We start from the raw sequence: 13,508 nt of genomic DNA on the forward strand, positions 1-13,508 counted from the left end.
AGCGCCGACGGATCAGGATCAGTTAGATGTCGCTTTTCTCAGCTGACGGTCGGGGCTGAAAGCCGACAGCTCGCTGATTCTGATCCGCGGGTCCGCGCTGTGTGTTTACGCCCTTTTTGCGCTGATCATATGGCTGTTAGTTTTATCTCTCTCCAAACAATATTGACCGAACCAGCAGCAAAAGAAGATCCAAACCACGCTTCACATAAACATCGTCATGAATTCCCTCTGACTTTTGCTGACTTTTCAGGATAAAAATCACACTTCATGCACAGCTCTCTCTCTCTCTCTCTCTCTCTCTCTCTCTCTCTTTTCTGCATTATTCGCTTGCTTGTTACACACAAGTCTACCGTTGTTTACAGCGCTGTCGGCCGACGTTTTTTTTTCCCTTTTACTTACTTCCGAAAAGTAAACCTAATTTCTGCCGTTCAATATTGAACAAATTTAAACTTTTTAAAATTAAGCAAAATGCAAAACGCTTAGCCGTGTCTCTAATAAAACCGCTGTAACTTCAGAGGTGATGTTCATATGTTGATTAATGGTTTTCTTTCGTTTTTGATGTACTGCAGAATATTTTTATAAAATCCCAGAACAGGAAAATCACCTTCATGTTTTTCTGTGTTTTATCTTCAGCTACTTTGACACAAAGGCATCTGCTGTGATGCTCACACCTTTGATAAAGTCTTGCGTGTGTCAGCTTCCTTTTAATAGATACAAAAATATGTAAATGTACTGATCTGAATTATAATATTTCTGACTGTCAAAATTTCCCAGAATCGAATCGAATCAAATCGAATTAAATCGAATCGTGGATCGAATCGATTCGGGACCTTGTGAATCGGAATTGAATCGATTCTAGAAATCAGTGACGATACCCAGCCCTACTGCCACCTTCACAACCCCATATAAGCCATTGGTTAGTAAGGTCCTGCTTACAGCATTGAGCTAAGCTTTTTTTGTTGTTGTGATGTTTGGAAACCAAATGTGAAGAGAACGAGGTCGAAAAATCTTAATCAGTAAGACGGGAGACTAGCAGAAACTCATCAGGAAATTGTTTCCTGAGGCCCTCAGATTGGAGTGAGCAGTAAACCTGGTTTCCCATAGATCCCTGCTGGCCATGAGAAAGTATTCAGGTACTTTTCAAACCAGGAAGCAATAACTCATCTTTTATATGCAGTCCATGGCCATTAAATACTTCCTCCAAAACAAGAAGCAAGTTTGAGACTAGTTTGAATCAAATAGTGACTCAGCAATGACTGGCTGTCATTATTCATGCATGGAAGGGCTGGATCTGGGCAGCAAAGTCACCAAAATGAAACACTCTTGTTTTTCATGATAAAAGGAAGGTCAGGAGCCGCACAGAGAGGGCTCGTTCTGAATAAGACTGCTCGTTCTCACCTACACAGCAAACACACAGCCACCTCTCTACAGACATTTTCTAGGCAAACTCTCCTTGATATTGTCAGAGCATGGCCAAAAAGATCAAATGGGCAAAGAAATAATTACCAAAGGTGACACATTATTCTCAAACGTTACTACCAGCCACTGGCTGTGCTTCCCTTTCTTTTTCCCCTTGACTAAAAAATGGCGTGGTGATGGAAAGAAGGCATAAACAAGTGCCTGAAATAAAAAGAAGCAGCGGGGTCCTCGTAATTAAAATCACGAAGAGAGAAGTAATGACGAGTATGATAGCTTGTTTCATGTGTGGCTGGAAGGGGAAATTAGCAAATGAGGGCCTCTCTCGCTCTCTCTCCATCATCTTTCGAGCACTTGATCAGCAGGTCTCTAATTTCAGGCAACAATCAGTCAGTGCCTCTGCCGCGCTGCATCCTCCCAGAACACAGAGCTCATGTTGGGATACTTCCTCATCAGCCAGCCTTGTGCTGTACACTGTGGCAAGCTGTGGAAATAACTCACACACACACTCTGCTGTGCACAAATGCATGTGCAAGCTGCTACACGATCCCACACGAAACCAGCTGATCACTCGATTAGCCGTTTGAGTGGAAGTTAATAAAACCAGTCCCGATAGTAAATTAAAAGTTGCACAATGACATGGATGGAAACACCAGCTGCTTTTCATCCTCAGAAATGCTGAAATTTTTGCTTTTGATGTGAGACTATGCAAGTTATGAAGAGCCCAGTTTCCACCACGGGAACTTTACCCAGAGACAAGGAACTGAGTGCATTTCCATCACATTGACACGGGTCTAAATTCACTTCTTGGAAACTGTAAACCATTTTCCACAGCAGGCTGTTTTTAGTGGAGCCCAACCTATCAGGAACCAGATTTTCCTGACCATTTGTGAGATGGATGTCTAAGTTGTAATTTGGGATAATGTTGGTGCAGCACACTAATCTCTGTTAAACAACAACAGGTTGCAAAGAGGAGCTAACATACTGTATTTTGCACCCCCGTTCACAACTTTATATTTTAATTCCAAGGAGCCAGACTTTCTTTATTTCTTAAACTGGTCTTGAACAATAGTTTTTCAGCTTTCTGAAGATCTTTACTTTAGACATTGTCTACTTTTTCACTCATTTTCACTCAACTCCTTGTACCTGACCATTTTCAGAGGATTTCAGAGGATTGAATCAGTTTTGTGTCCACACATAAACATCACAAAAAATGTCTAATTGGACAAGTGGCCTACAAAAGAAGACGCATCAAGTTTAAAAACTACCTACTACAGATCAACAATATCTGAAAGCCATCTTCTGGAGAAATAGCAGCAAATCTAGCTACTGATCCATCTACTGTTCAATAGAGACTCATCAGAAATCAATCATCAATGACAGGGTGGCTTTCAAGAAGTCATTTTTCAGGAAAGGAAACGGAGAAAAGCCGGAGGTATCCCAAATGACATAAGAACTAGACTTAAAATCAGTGGAGTGAGATTTGGTCAGGAGAGAGGTACAACAGTGACCGTCTACAGGCGTCTGTAAACACGGTGGAGGCTCTGTCACGTTTGAGGCTGAATGTCAGCCAGTGATGTTGGAGATCTTTTCAAAATTAAAGGAATTGTGAACACAGAAAAGTCAGATTCTGAACCAACATGTGGTGAAAGCTGGCTGATTGATCCCAAACACACTAACAGAAAAAAACTTCCCCAGAGCCCAGACATTAACATTATTGTGTTGAATCATCCTGACAGAAGATAAAGAATTCAAAGAAGAGATTTCAAGAAACCCGGAGAACTATTCCTGAAGACTACTAACAGAAATTACAAGAGCTGCCCAAGAGAGTTCACAGTGTGCAGCACTCATTTAATATTTTCCAAGGAAATGTGAAGAAAAAGAGGTGTGTGCAGCACTGTACAAATCAAAATACTGCACAGTGCAATACTAGGGTCTCTTCGTTAATGGTGCTATATTTGTTCTGAAGGAAAAGCAGAAAGGTAAACGGTCTTCCTGGATCAGAAGACAAACAGCAGAAAGAATGGGTGAGCAACATGAGACAGATTTCCCAGTTTGGAAGGCCTGCTAACATCTGGAGTGCTGCTTCAACTCCTTGGTAGGGCTGTCGAGATCAGTCAAGGGAGACATGGTGGTGGAGTTATGGCAACATGTTCAAGCTAACTAACTAACCCTAACTCATGTGGCGCATCCCCTTACTAAGATCAAGCTGTGTTCAGATCCTGGACCGGGCTCTGTCACTATTACGACTGGCTCAGGTGTGGAGTATAACAACGGAATGAGAAGGATGTACCAAGCATTTTAAGAAAGTGCTTGGTATAAGAACTGATTAGAGACCTCACATCTGCACTGAAATCCTGTTTCCTGGGACTGTTTACCCCCCACCACCACCAGAATGCTAGGTGAGCAGTAATTTACTGTATATGAGCTGCTTCTGATAGGCACTTGGAATCACAAACATTATCTTGAGTGGTTGTGATCACCTCCTCCTTAGTACTAAGATAGCTATGGGCTTTTTGGCCCAAGCACTGCCTGCAGATATAGTTAGTTATACTTATCTATGGGCCTTTACAGACTACTTTGAGTCATGTGTCTGGCTGGCTTACCTCATCCACAGGTCCACCCAACATGGGCCAGATGTCAGGTGTGTTGTAGCAGCCACATCTGGGCTGCAGAACAATTTTCTAATGTAACAGATTTATAAGTGCCAGAAGTGGCTAACATCAGTCTGCATTCTTCTATTCATCAAAACGTGCTGCTTTCATTTCCTAGAGTGTGAATTGACCACCGATAGTTGGCGAAGATTCTGGTTTTTCATGCTAATGCAACCATGAACTGCTAGCCTCGTGAACTCTTGAGGCCATTCGCCAGACGTCTTATCCTTCAGCGGACTATTTTCACATACATCACAGGTACAGCACGACGCCCCACCGCTAATAACATGGTGTGTCCTCTTTGGAGATTCCTTATGATTCACTACAGTGAACAATAATAGCAGGTCTGCGATGGACACAAACTACAGCTTCATCCATGACAGCGTACTAAATAAGTCTCCTTCATATCCCTACTTACTATGTCACTGATCTACATAAAATACATCATAAAATACAAACATGTACTGCTTTCTCTACTTCTTCTACACATCCTGCACTTTTCAAAAACACGCCAACAATTTCCACTCAGAGGTCAGATGTAGGATGACTCAACAAGTTCTCATACGAGTACGCCAAATGTGCCTTAATCCAGATTCAAGCAGAAATGACTAGAATGGCGCAAGACTTTCATAAAACAGAGGTTATTTAGCAAAAACCTTGCTGTCCTCAGGAGGAATCTGGGGGCTGAAGCCACCGGAGCGTGAGCTTTAAATTTAGCAGAGAGAGGAGAACAGCTACAGTATAATCAGCAGGAGAAGGGAATAAGTTGAACCTTGACCTCGGCTCTCTTTATAGATGACAGTGACGACCTTGAGAGGGTGAGAAAGGAGATTGATGATGGCCATTTTGCTTAACGAGCTCACCAAGGACCGCCTCACCCTCTGAAGGGAGGACAATCGTCTCCGCTCAAGGTAAGAGACAAATGTCACCTTTCTCCACATCACTTATAGCAGCACCGAACGTCTCATTTCAGTCCATTTACTTTTAAAAATAGCAACAGAGAAGCTGATGGTGAGACTACAAGGTTGCCTAAGGATGCATTACACCCACAGACTGTATATGAAAGATGGCTGTAGTCAAATTCCCATTTTTAGCATGCTGGATGCTGCAGTGTTGCACGCTTCATTAGACAGTTTGTTGGATAAAAACAGTCTAATTGCTAGCCTCGTTAGAGAACATATTTCTGATATAACTAACCCGACAGGAAGCCACATTCCTGCAAAATGATTCAAAAGGCACCAACAGCACAAACACAGTCCACAGATCTGGTTCGGTGACTCCAAGTAGCTGAGGTAAAACCTAGCAGACAGCTAGCAGCTACTGCCATCTGTGTCACCATTCACCTTTCGTCAATGTTTCCATGCCTCAAACTTTTAGCTTTAATTCTTTAGCTTAGATATAGAAATATTTATCCCCTCTATGGTAAAAAAGGATAAATTATTATTAAGTGTTAAGGTCCCGTTACACAGTCCTAGAGACTGGTCAGGGACCCCCTGGAAACCACCGGCCACTAGAGAAACATGTGTATCACCTGACCAGTTGCTGGAGGTTGCTGCCAGGCTCTAACATGAAATTGGTTGCAAGGAGGTATACAGTGTCATACCAACACCCTCCTTGTGATTAGTCCTTAGTCACTAGCAGGTTGTCATGGTCACACATAGTTTGCATGAAAGCTGTCGACTTGTCCATAGAGCGTATATGTGAATCACACAGATACCTGCTAATGGACAATTAAAATAGTAGAATTTCACTCATCAAAACAGGATCACAGACTTCTTGGACAGTCTGCACTGCACAAAAAGCCATTTTACTTGTCATGTTAATAAATATCTAAAAGGCACCAACATCACAAACCCTCTTCAGTAACTCCAAAAAGCAGAGTTGAAGTGTAGAAGATGGCCCCCAGCTGTCTGTGTCAACAACATCTACGCACGGGTTCATTGTGGTCTTAAATAGGTGAGATACAGCTGTCACAAAGTGGCAACTCAAAGCTGCTGTAAAGGAGGATTTTAACATGTGGGGTCTATGGGGACTGACCCACTGTTAGAGTCGGCCTCAAGTGGCCATTAGAGGAACTGCAGTTTTTCAGCTACTTTAGTTTCTCCAATCAGTTTAATGTGATGCCGAAAAACTAATTACAAGTGGCTGATTTCTAGCCTTGCAAAAGTGACTTGAAACTTCACAAACGAAGCATCCTCACATGTTCGACGATGACGGGACAAAAAGGTTGCCGTGGAAACAGGGGTTTTTTTTTCTGCCTTTTAAAATCTGCCAGGAAAAAAAAATGTGAGGGGAAAAAGAAGGGAAAGAATGACAGAGAGTCGGTGTGAGACAGAGAGGGGAAGCTAGGTGCAGGGAGTGAGAATGAAATCTGCAGGATCCTAAAAAAATGTGACGAAGGCTGAGTGTGAAAACCGCTGAGGCAGCCAGAATGTCACCGCCTGCTGCTGCGTGCGCTCGTGGGAAATCATCTGACCTCACAATTTGGGTTACCCCACATTAGGAAGTCAAAATGTGGGGGTGGGCAGAAGGGACAGGGAGTGGTGAGGATGGTTTGGTCTCCCTCTCTTTGTTCTGGGGAAGAAGAAAGTGGGGAGAGAGGGAGGGGGGAGCGCACTTGGGTGTCCTCTTTCTTTCATCTTGTCTTACCTGGAGGAGTGCAGTTCTTTGTTCCTTTTTGTAAATCTGTCTCCTCGCTGCTGTTGTTGTCCGTGTCCTGCAGCAGCCTCCTTCCGATCCACCTCTCCTGGTCCTCGCTGCTGTGGCTGGAGACATCAAAACCTGAATGGAGACAAAAGAGAGTGATGGGAGGGTTCAGTGCAACATCCAGATACAAATTACTGAACTTTTGTCACTAAGGAAATTTAGCTGCTTCTAAAAAACCTTGAAGTTCATTGTATAATATACTGTGTAAGGTTGCTCCTCGTGCTAGTCAGACTCCAAGATGTCCATTTGACACATATTAGAAGGTGCTACAATGCAAAAATGACATACAGGGGCAGGCAGCTGCATGCAAAAACATAAGACGGGCTTGAACATATACTGGACATGGCTGGAGGAAAAAAACGGCATAAAGTGTTGATTTTGCAAAGTGAGCTCTTATAGTTTTGAAACAAGTGCACCAAAGCATCTTCATGCAGGCCATGTTGACAAATTTTAGCTTAGTGTAAAATATTTTTTTGTTACTTTTACTGTTTTCTTACATTTCATTTAACTTTTATTTCAGGTAATTAAAAAGATTCTCTCACGTTTAGCTTTAGTTTTCTAGTTTCATGTTAATTAACTATTATAACCTTGGTGTGGAGTCTGCATGGTCTCCACAGTCCACAGACACGCTTCCTGGTTAACTGATAATGCAAATTTGGATATAGGAGTCAATGGGAGATCGTGTTGTTGTCGTGTCTGTCTCCAGTCTGTATCCTCTCTGTACCCACTTTCACTCCATTTCCAACCCATTAGCCTGGTGCTGGGAGTGAAAGTGAGGTATAAGCAGTCTTGGGTGTAACATTTCCCAAACTGTAATCACATTAAGTCTAACACATCTAGGTTCTAAATTCAAGAACCACACTGAAGTTCCAAGTCCAACACTTACATGCATTCTTTAATTATTTGCACAATAGGTGGATGGAACAAAAAAATAAAATAAAAGCTCAGTGTGGAAGAAACAAACATACAAAACTAGATTTTCAGCATCACTCGGAGACAGGATGTTTCTAATTTTAGCAATGTTGAGCAGATGGAAGAAAGCGGTCCTACATATTTGTTTAATGCGTGTGTTGATGGACATATCCTGGACTCCAAGATTCCTCACAGTGTTACTGGAGGCCAAGGTAATGCCATCCAGACACCATGTTTGTACGATTTTAAAAGCCACATACAAAAATCTCAGTTTGTCTGAATTTAGAAATAGAAAAGTAGAGGAAAATTGGAAAAATAGGAATTAGAGGCCTCTGTGACTCGTAAGACGTGCAGCTTTTTCCCCCCAAATAACATTACCCAAGGGAAGCATGTTTAATGTAAACAGCAGTGGTCCCAGCACTGAACCCTGTGGAACTCCAAGGCTAACCTTTGTGTGAAGAAGACTCCCTCTATCCCTGTATCCAGTTGAATCTATCAGGACACAATTCATTATTATACCAGTAAATGTACATTAAGGTTCCTTATTTTATGAGTATTTCTTTCATTACAACTGATAACTGGCTTTAGAATTTGATTGGCATGTTAAATCACTGGAAAATATACAAAACTTTTATTTTTTCTTCCCATTTTTCCTTTAAAAGCGTCATCACTTGAGCTGAATGGATTCCATTTTATAACTGTTATCCCATCATCGGACATTGCTCCGGGAGGCTTCTCTCCTGTCAGGAATCTTTTACTTGTCCATAAAGATGCAGATCAAAGGATTGAGCATGTCTCTGAAGTGCAGCTTCTCCTTGGTCAGGCACATGTGTTACTGGGAGTGATGGGAATAACAGCGTTACAAGTAACAGCGTTACTAATTGCGTTACTTTTTTCAGTAACGAGTAATCTAACTAATTACTATTTCTATCGTTACAACGCCCTTTTCGTTACTAACAAGAAAATGCAGTGCCGTGGCGTTACTACTTTTCAACAAACAGATGGTTGAAGCCGTCTTCAGTTTACCGCAATCACTTTCTGCCCCACGATCACTTTTTCCCACAACACCTGGAGCTCAGGGAGCAAAACAATCGCATGAGTGCTGCTGTTTGACTGACGATGAATAAAGTAGTCGTGGTAAGCCAATCACATGACCACTTCAAGATGACAAAGCAACAAGGTGATATATACCAGTTTATAAACTGTGTTGATAGGCCACGTAAAACCAAAGTCATGTTAAATAATATATACGCGACGTTTTTTCCTCAATAGTTTAGTCACGTTTACTGTCTAAGGACAGCGCAGCGAGACCTCTCTGCTTATGAGCAAAAAATAAAAAAACAAAACAAAAAACAGCCTGTTGGTGTTGGTGGAAAAATGCACCATGTCGACCAATCAAAAAATGATATAGCGACATGACATTTGGTTGTTTAGGAAGAGGGGGAAGTTTTAGGAGTGATGGAGAGAGAGAGAGAGAGCAGAAAAAGAGAAAGAGAGAGAGAGAGAGAGCAGAAAAAGAGAAAGAGAGAGAGAGCAGAAAAAGAGAAAGAGAGAGAGAGAGAGAGAGCAGAAAAAGAGAGAGAGAGAGAGAGGGAGAGAGAGAGAGCAGAAAAAGAGAAAGAGAGAGAGAGGGAGAGAGAGAGAGCAGAAAAAGAGAAAGAGAGAGAGAGAGAGAGAGAGAGAGAGAGAGCAGAAAAAGAGAGAGAGAGAGAGAGAGAGAGAGAGAGAGAGAGAGAGAGAGAGAGAGAGAGCAGAAAAAGAGAGAGAGCAAGTTTGGAGATGTGAGAGATTTGTGATGTTTAGCGTGTTTGGAGTGTGTAGTTAATGTGTTGTCTTGTGTAGATAGCGTGTAGTGTTGTGGATAGTTTTGTGTTGTCAGAACAATGAGGCGACTGCTGTCTCCAGGTAGAAACAGGAGTGATACACCTGCTGCTGTCAGACCTGCAGGTATCAGGCTGTGATGTTCTCTTTTATAGTGGACAGAAATTATTTCTTTTGGAGTGGCACAAATAATTTGTGTTACTTATTTAATGCAGAACACCTGAAAAAAGAAACAAGAGGGTAAAAGGTAAATGGCTGCAAATAACTTTGTGTGCGTATGATTTTAAAATTGACAATTTATATTTGCATTTAAAGTTATAAAATATGATTCAATAAACATGTTTATGGTTGTTACAGTAAAAAATATAACTTTTTCTACTCGGATTTTATGTTTTTTGTCTGATTTTAGATCAATTGTGTTAATACAGTATGTCAAAATGAAAACATAACTTTAAATTCAGACACGTGAGGTTGTGCTGAAAAGGATGATACCAAACAAGGCAAAGGAAATAGTTTTTAAGGGTGAAATATAGAGGTACAATTCAAAAGTAGTTAAAAATGGCCAATTATACCCTGGACTCCAGAGGGTTAAACATTTTTTTAAAGTAACGCAATAGTTACAAGATTCTAAAAGTAATTAGTAACTGAGTTACTTTTCAAGTAATTAACTCATTTACTTTTTCTGAAGAAGTAACTAGTAACTATAATTAATTACTTTTTCAAAGTAACTTGCCCAACAGGGTTTAATCCACTGCAGTATCTCCTGTTAGTCTCCCTACATACACCTTTATCACACTGACACTAATCTCTAAGTTTAATTTATCGGTAAAGAAGACTTTTCTCCACTATCCTCCATGAAATGCTGTGAAATTTGCTTGTTTTCTCCTCAGAAGTGGTTTAGAAGCAATCCTCTGAGACCTCATGGACACATCCTCCTTTCATTTTCACTGACATCATTTTGTAAAGATGGCGTGCTCACCGTTGATCATCATCCTGCTCTGGATCTAAATCCTAAAACTTTCCTCATTTCCATGTTTACATACATGGACTCGGCTGTATTCCTTTAAGCTGTTAGTTTAGCAGAGATGTTGCAGATAGCAAAGTGCATGTCAAGCATTTTGATTTATTTTTAATGCCCTGTTCTGCATTCTTTGCCACATTAAAGTTTGATTCTTTATGTAATGTTAGGATAGCCAACAGCTGGAGCAGAGCTCCACAGATGTGTCAATTTGGTGCTTCCTCCTTCTCCTCCACCTCTACCCTTTATCTCCCACAATTCATACATTGAAGGGGAATTTCATGATTTTCCAAAACTAAATCCTCTGGGCGGGTGGAGCAACAGTGCACAATGTGGGGGCTCCCACTGTGGCTACATCTGCACATTCGTCAAGAAAGCAGCAACACCAATGAATTAATTTCATACTTCACAGAGCTCAGCAGAAGCACTATGGCCTTTCTGAGGTGTGCGTGTCAGCGGTGCAATCTTCCTCCCACCCTCCGTATCTTTTACCATCTTGCACCGGGAGAAGAAGAAGAAGGAGAGGAATAAGAAGGGAAGCGCGGGAATGATTAAGGCGGTGAGTGCTCCACTTGCGGAGCCACAACACCAAGCTTAAATTGGCAGAACTTCATTAGGCGCATCATAAATAATCAACTTTAATTGATATTCCAGTGCGCTGATTAAGAGTTAACATGAACACAGCAGGACAGGGTAGATGCATTAAACGTGTCGCCTCTTGTTCTCGCAGAGCTGCTTTTGCGTGTAACACAGTGGGGAGGAAGGACCGATGATGCACAAATCACGAGCGTATGAATATTCACGAAGACCTTCTGTCCACAGAAAGTGATAAATACTTCTCACTTTAGCTGAGTCACACAGACAAAAACAGAGGAGGAACATGCAGGCATCAAGTCGAGGCGTGCAGATGTTGTGCTGCTGCAAATCATTTCAGCAAAAAGAAATCCTATCAAACCACATCAGTAATATCCAGTGAACCATATTATGTATGCAGACTGTTTATTGTGTGCAAGCTGATATTACATAAAACACCTGTAAAAGTATTGTCATGATTTGCAGAACAAAAGGAGGCGTCTCAGATTTCCCTGTTTTGAAGTGTTTCATAAGGATCTTTGTGTCTGTGAGTTAAAGCTAACTTGATATATGCGCAAGTTTCCAAAGACTTCAAGTATGATACTTCTAATGAGAATTTTACTGAAGAGACTGGGGTGGTTCAGCGCTTTGTAGCTGCAGAAGTTAAAGCAGTTTTAATCATTTTATTTCCAGGCTGTTCTTTAATTGTGAGGTTATCAAGTTTAAGATTTGGTGCCACACGTTACCAAACTGAGCCGCAGAGACACTGCACACTTTTATGTAGGAAGGTGACTTTTACATATGAACGCGTCTTTCTTCCTGTGCTTTTATTTTATACGACTCTTCTTTTAACATCTCCACCGCAGAGTCTGTAATAAGGAATGGCTGGCTGATTGATAACCATTTGCAGTAACCTGGAGAGGTGCAGGCGGGCTTATATACCCTGGGGCTCGCTGCCCTCATTTCCCTGTCTGCAGCTGAAACACCTGAACACGCAGGATCCTCTGCATTCCTCAGCCATGAATAGTTTCCCATAGTTGAAGCTCACACGAGTGCGCATTATACGGCACTGTACCGCATGGGTGATGACGTTTGGTAAGTTAGAGGAATATTAACAACATGGAGCAATTCGACATTTGAACATTACAGTTATTTCTACTTCTCTGTTTCTTGTATCATTATTACAGTTATTAGCAGGTTTCACTTCTCTACTCATTCACCCCTCGTTTCCTGATTGTTGACCAAATGGAATGCAGCCAGCAATAAAGTGTCTGTTTTGTAAAAAACACACACACAATATTTACAACACTGTACATTTCTACAGTTTCCGCGATGCCGTGTTTAAATTCTGTGTTAGATGGAGAAAGGGGGAGGAAATAAAAGGCAAACACGTGGAGGAAGTAAAAGAGAAGGCTGTATCGCTGAGGGCGAATTCAGCAAACGCTGATTTCTCACCTGAATTTTCCGCTAAGGAGGAAAACCCTTTAACGACCAGGAGCAAACCGCCGAACAAGCAGATCTGGATTAAAACCAGCTCCTTTCGCCGTTTCCGCCGCGCTTTCACCTTCTTCTGATTCGGCATCACTTGCTTCGCCCGATTCCGGAGTCGGATACCCGGCAGAGACGTCCCCGCTTCCGCTGCTGCCACATCCATGCGCATCCAAGAAGTACCAAAAAGAAGCGAAAAGGAAAAGAAGAAAACCCAACGACCTCCTTTAATTCCCGGGGAACTGACTTCTCTCCCGGAGACGGGTAAAGAAGTGAGAGAGGAAGCGGGCAGAAAGTTAAGATTGGCACCGCTAATGGGATGCTGAGAAAAAGAAAAAGAAAGGAAAGAAAGAAACGGACCAAAAGGCTTCGAGCTGCTGCTTAGAAAAGCCGGTCTGTCTTCTTATGTCATGTTGGAATGTGGTTTTGGAAGTGGTAATGCTGAGGAAGGCTGCACAGGATCTCCATGGATGCGTCCGTCTGCTGAGAGGAGGAGGAGGAAGAGGAGGGGGGCGCAGTGACGGCACTGACACTCGGTCCAAAATCAGCTTTTATCCTGATTCTGTGAAAAACATACGAAAAATAAAAATTAACCTTTTTTATGAGCACAGGCTCGATATTTGTGAGTAAACTGGAACCTTAACGCATTCTTTTTGTTTCAAATGTGTTCAATATCAAAGATGTCACAGTTACCATGAATTCAGCAGCTGACATCAGGACATCCGGACACGCCCACTATAAAAGTTACGCCCACGAGATAGATGCACATCTGTCCAGGAGCCGACACACACTGCAGGTGTGTATCCTGCAGTCTGAACTAATGATCTAAGTGGAAAACAGGCAGTGGCCACCAAGGCTGCAGGTCCTCTGATGGCCACATGAGGCCGGCTGAAAGTGAGTGGGTCCCCACAGACTCGCGT

The 13,508-nt window shown here is 42.0% G+C and overlaps 1 protein-coding gene across 1 annotated transcript in view; it reads right to left on the reverse strand.

The window, feature by feature from the left end:
- The window catches only part of LOC101480231 (sodium/potassium/calcium exchanger 3), a 59,654-nt gene extending 46,284 nt beyond the window's left edge, over window positions 1-13,370 (reverse strand). The window contains exons 1-2 of the mRNA XM_004538707.5: window positions 12,556-13,370; window positions 6,720-6,851 (exon numbers count right to left, since the gene is read on the reverse strand). Of these exons, the coding sequence (XP_004538764.1) occupies window positions 6,720-6,851; window positions 12,556-12,760 (337 nt within the window). The 5' untranslated portion in view covers window positions 12,761-13,370. The remainder of the gene's footprint in view (window positions 1-6,719; window positions 6,852-12,555) is intronic.
- Window positions 13,371-13,508: the final 138 nt, after the last annotated feature.

This window comes from Maylandia zebra, linkage group LG6, assembly GCF_041146795.1.
Source record: "Maylandia zebra isolate NMK-2024a linkage group LG6, Mzebra_GT3a, whole genome shotgun sequence".
Classification (NCBI taxonomy): Eukaryota; Metazoa; Chordata; class Actinopteri; order Cichliformes; family Cichlidae; genus Maylandia; species Maylandia zebra.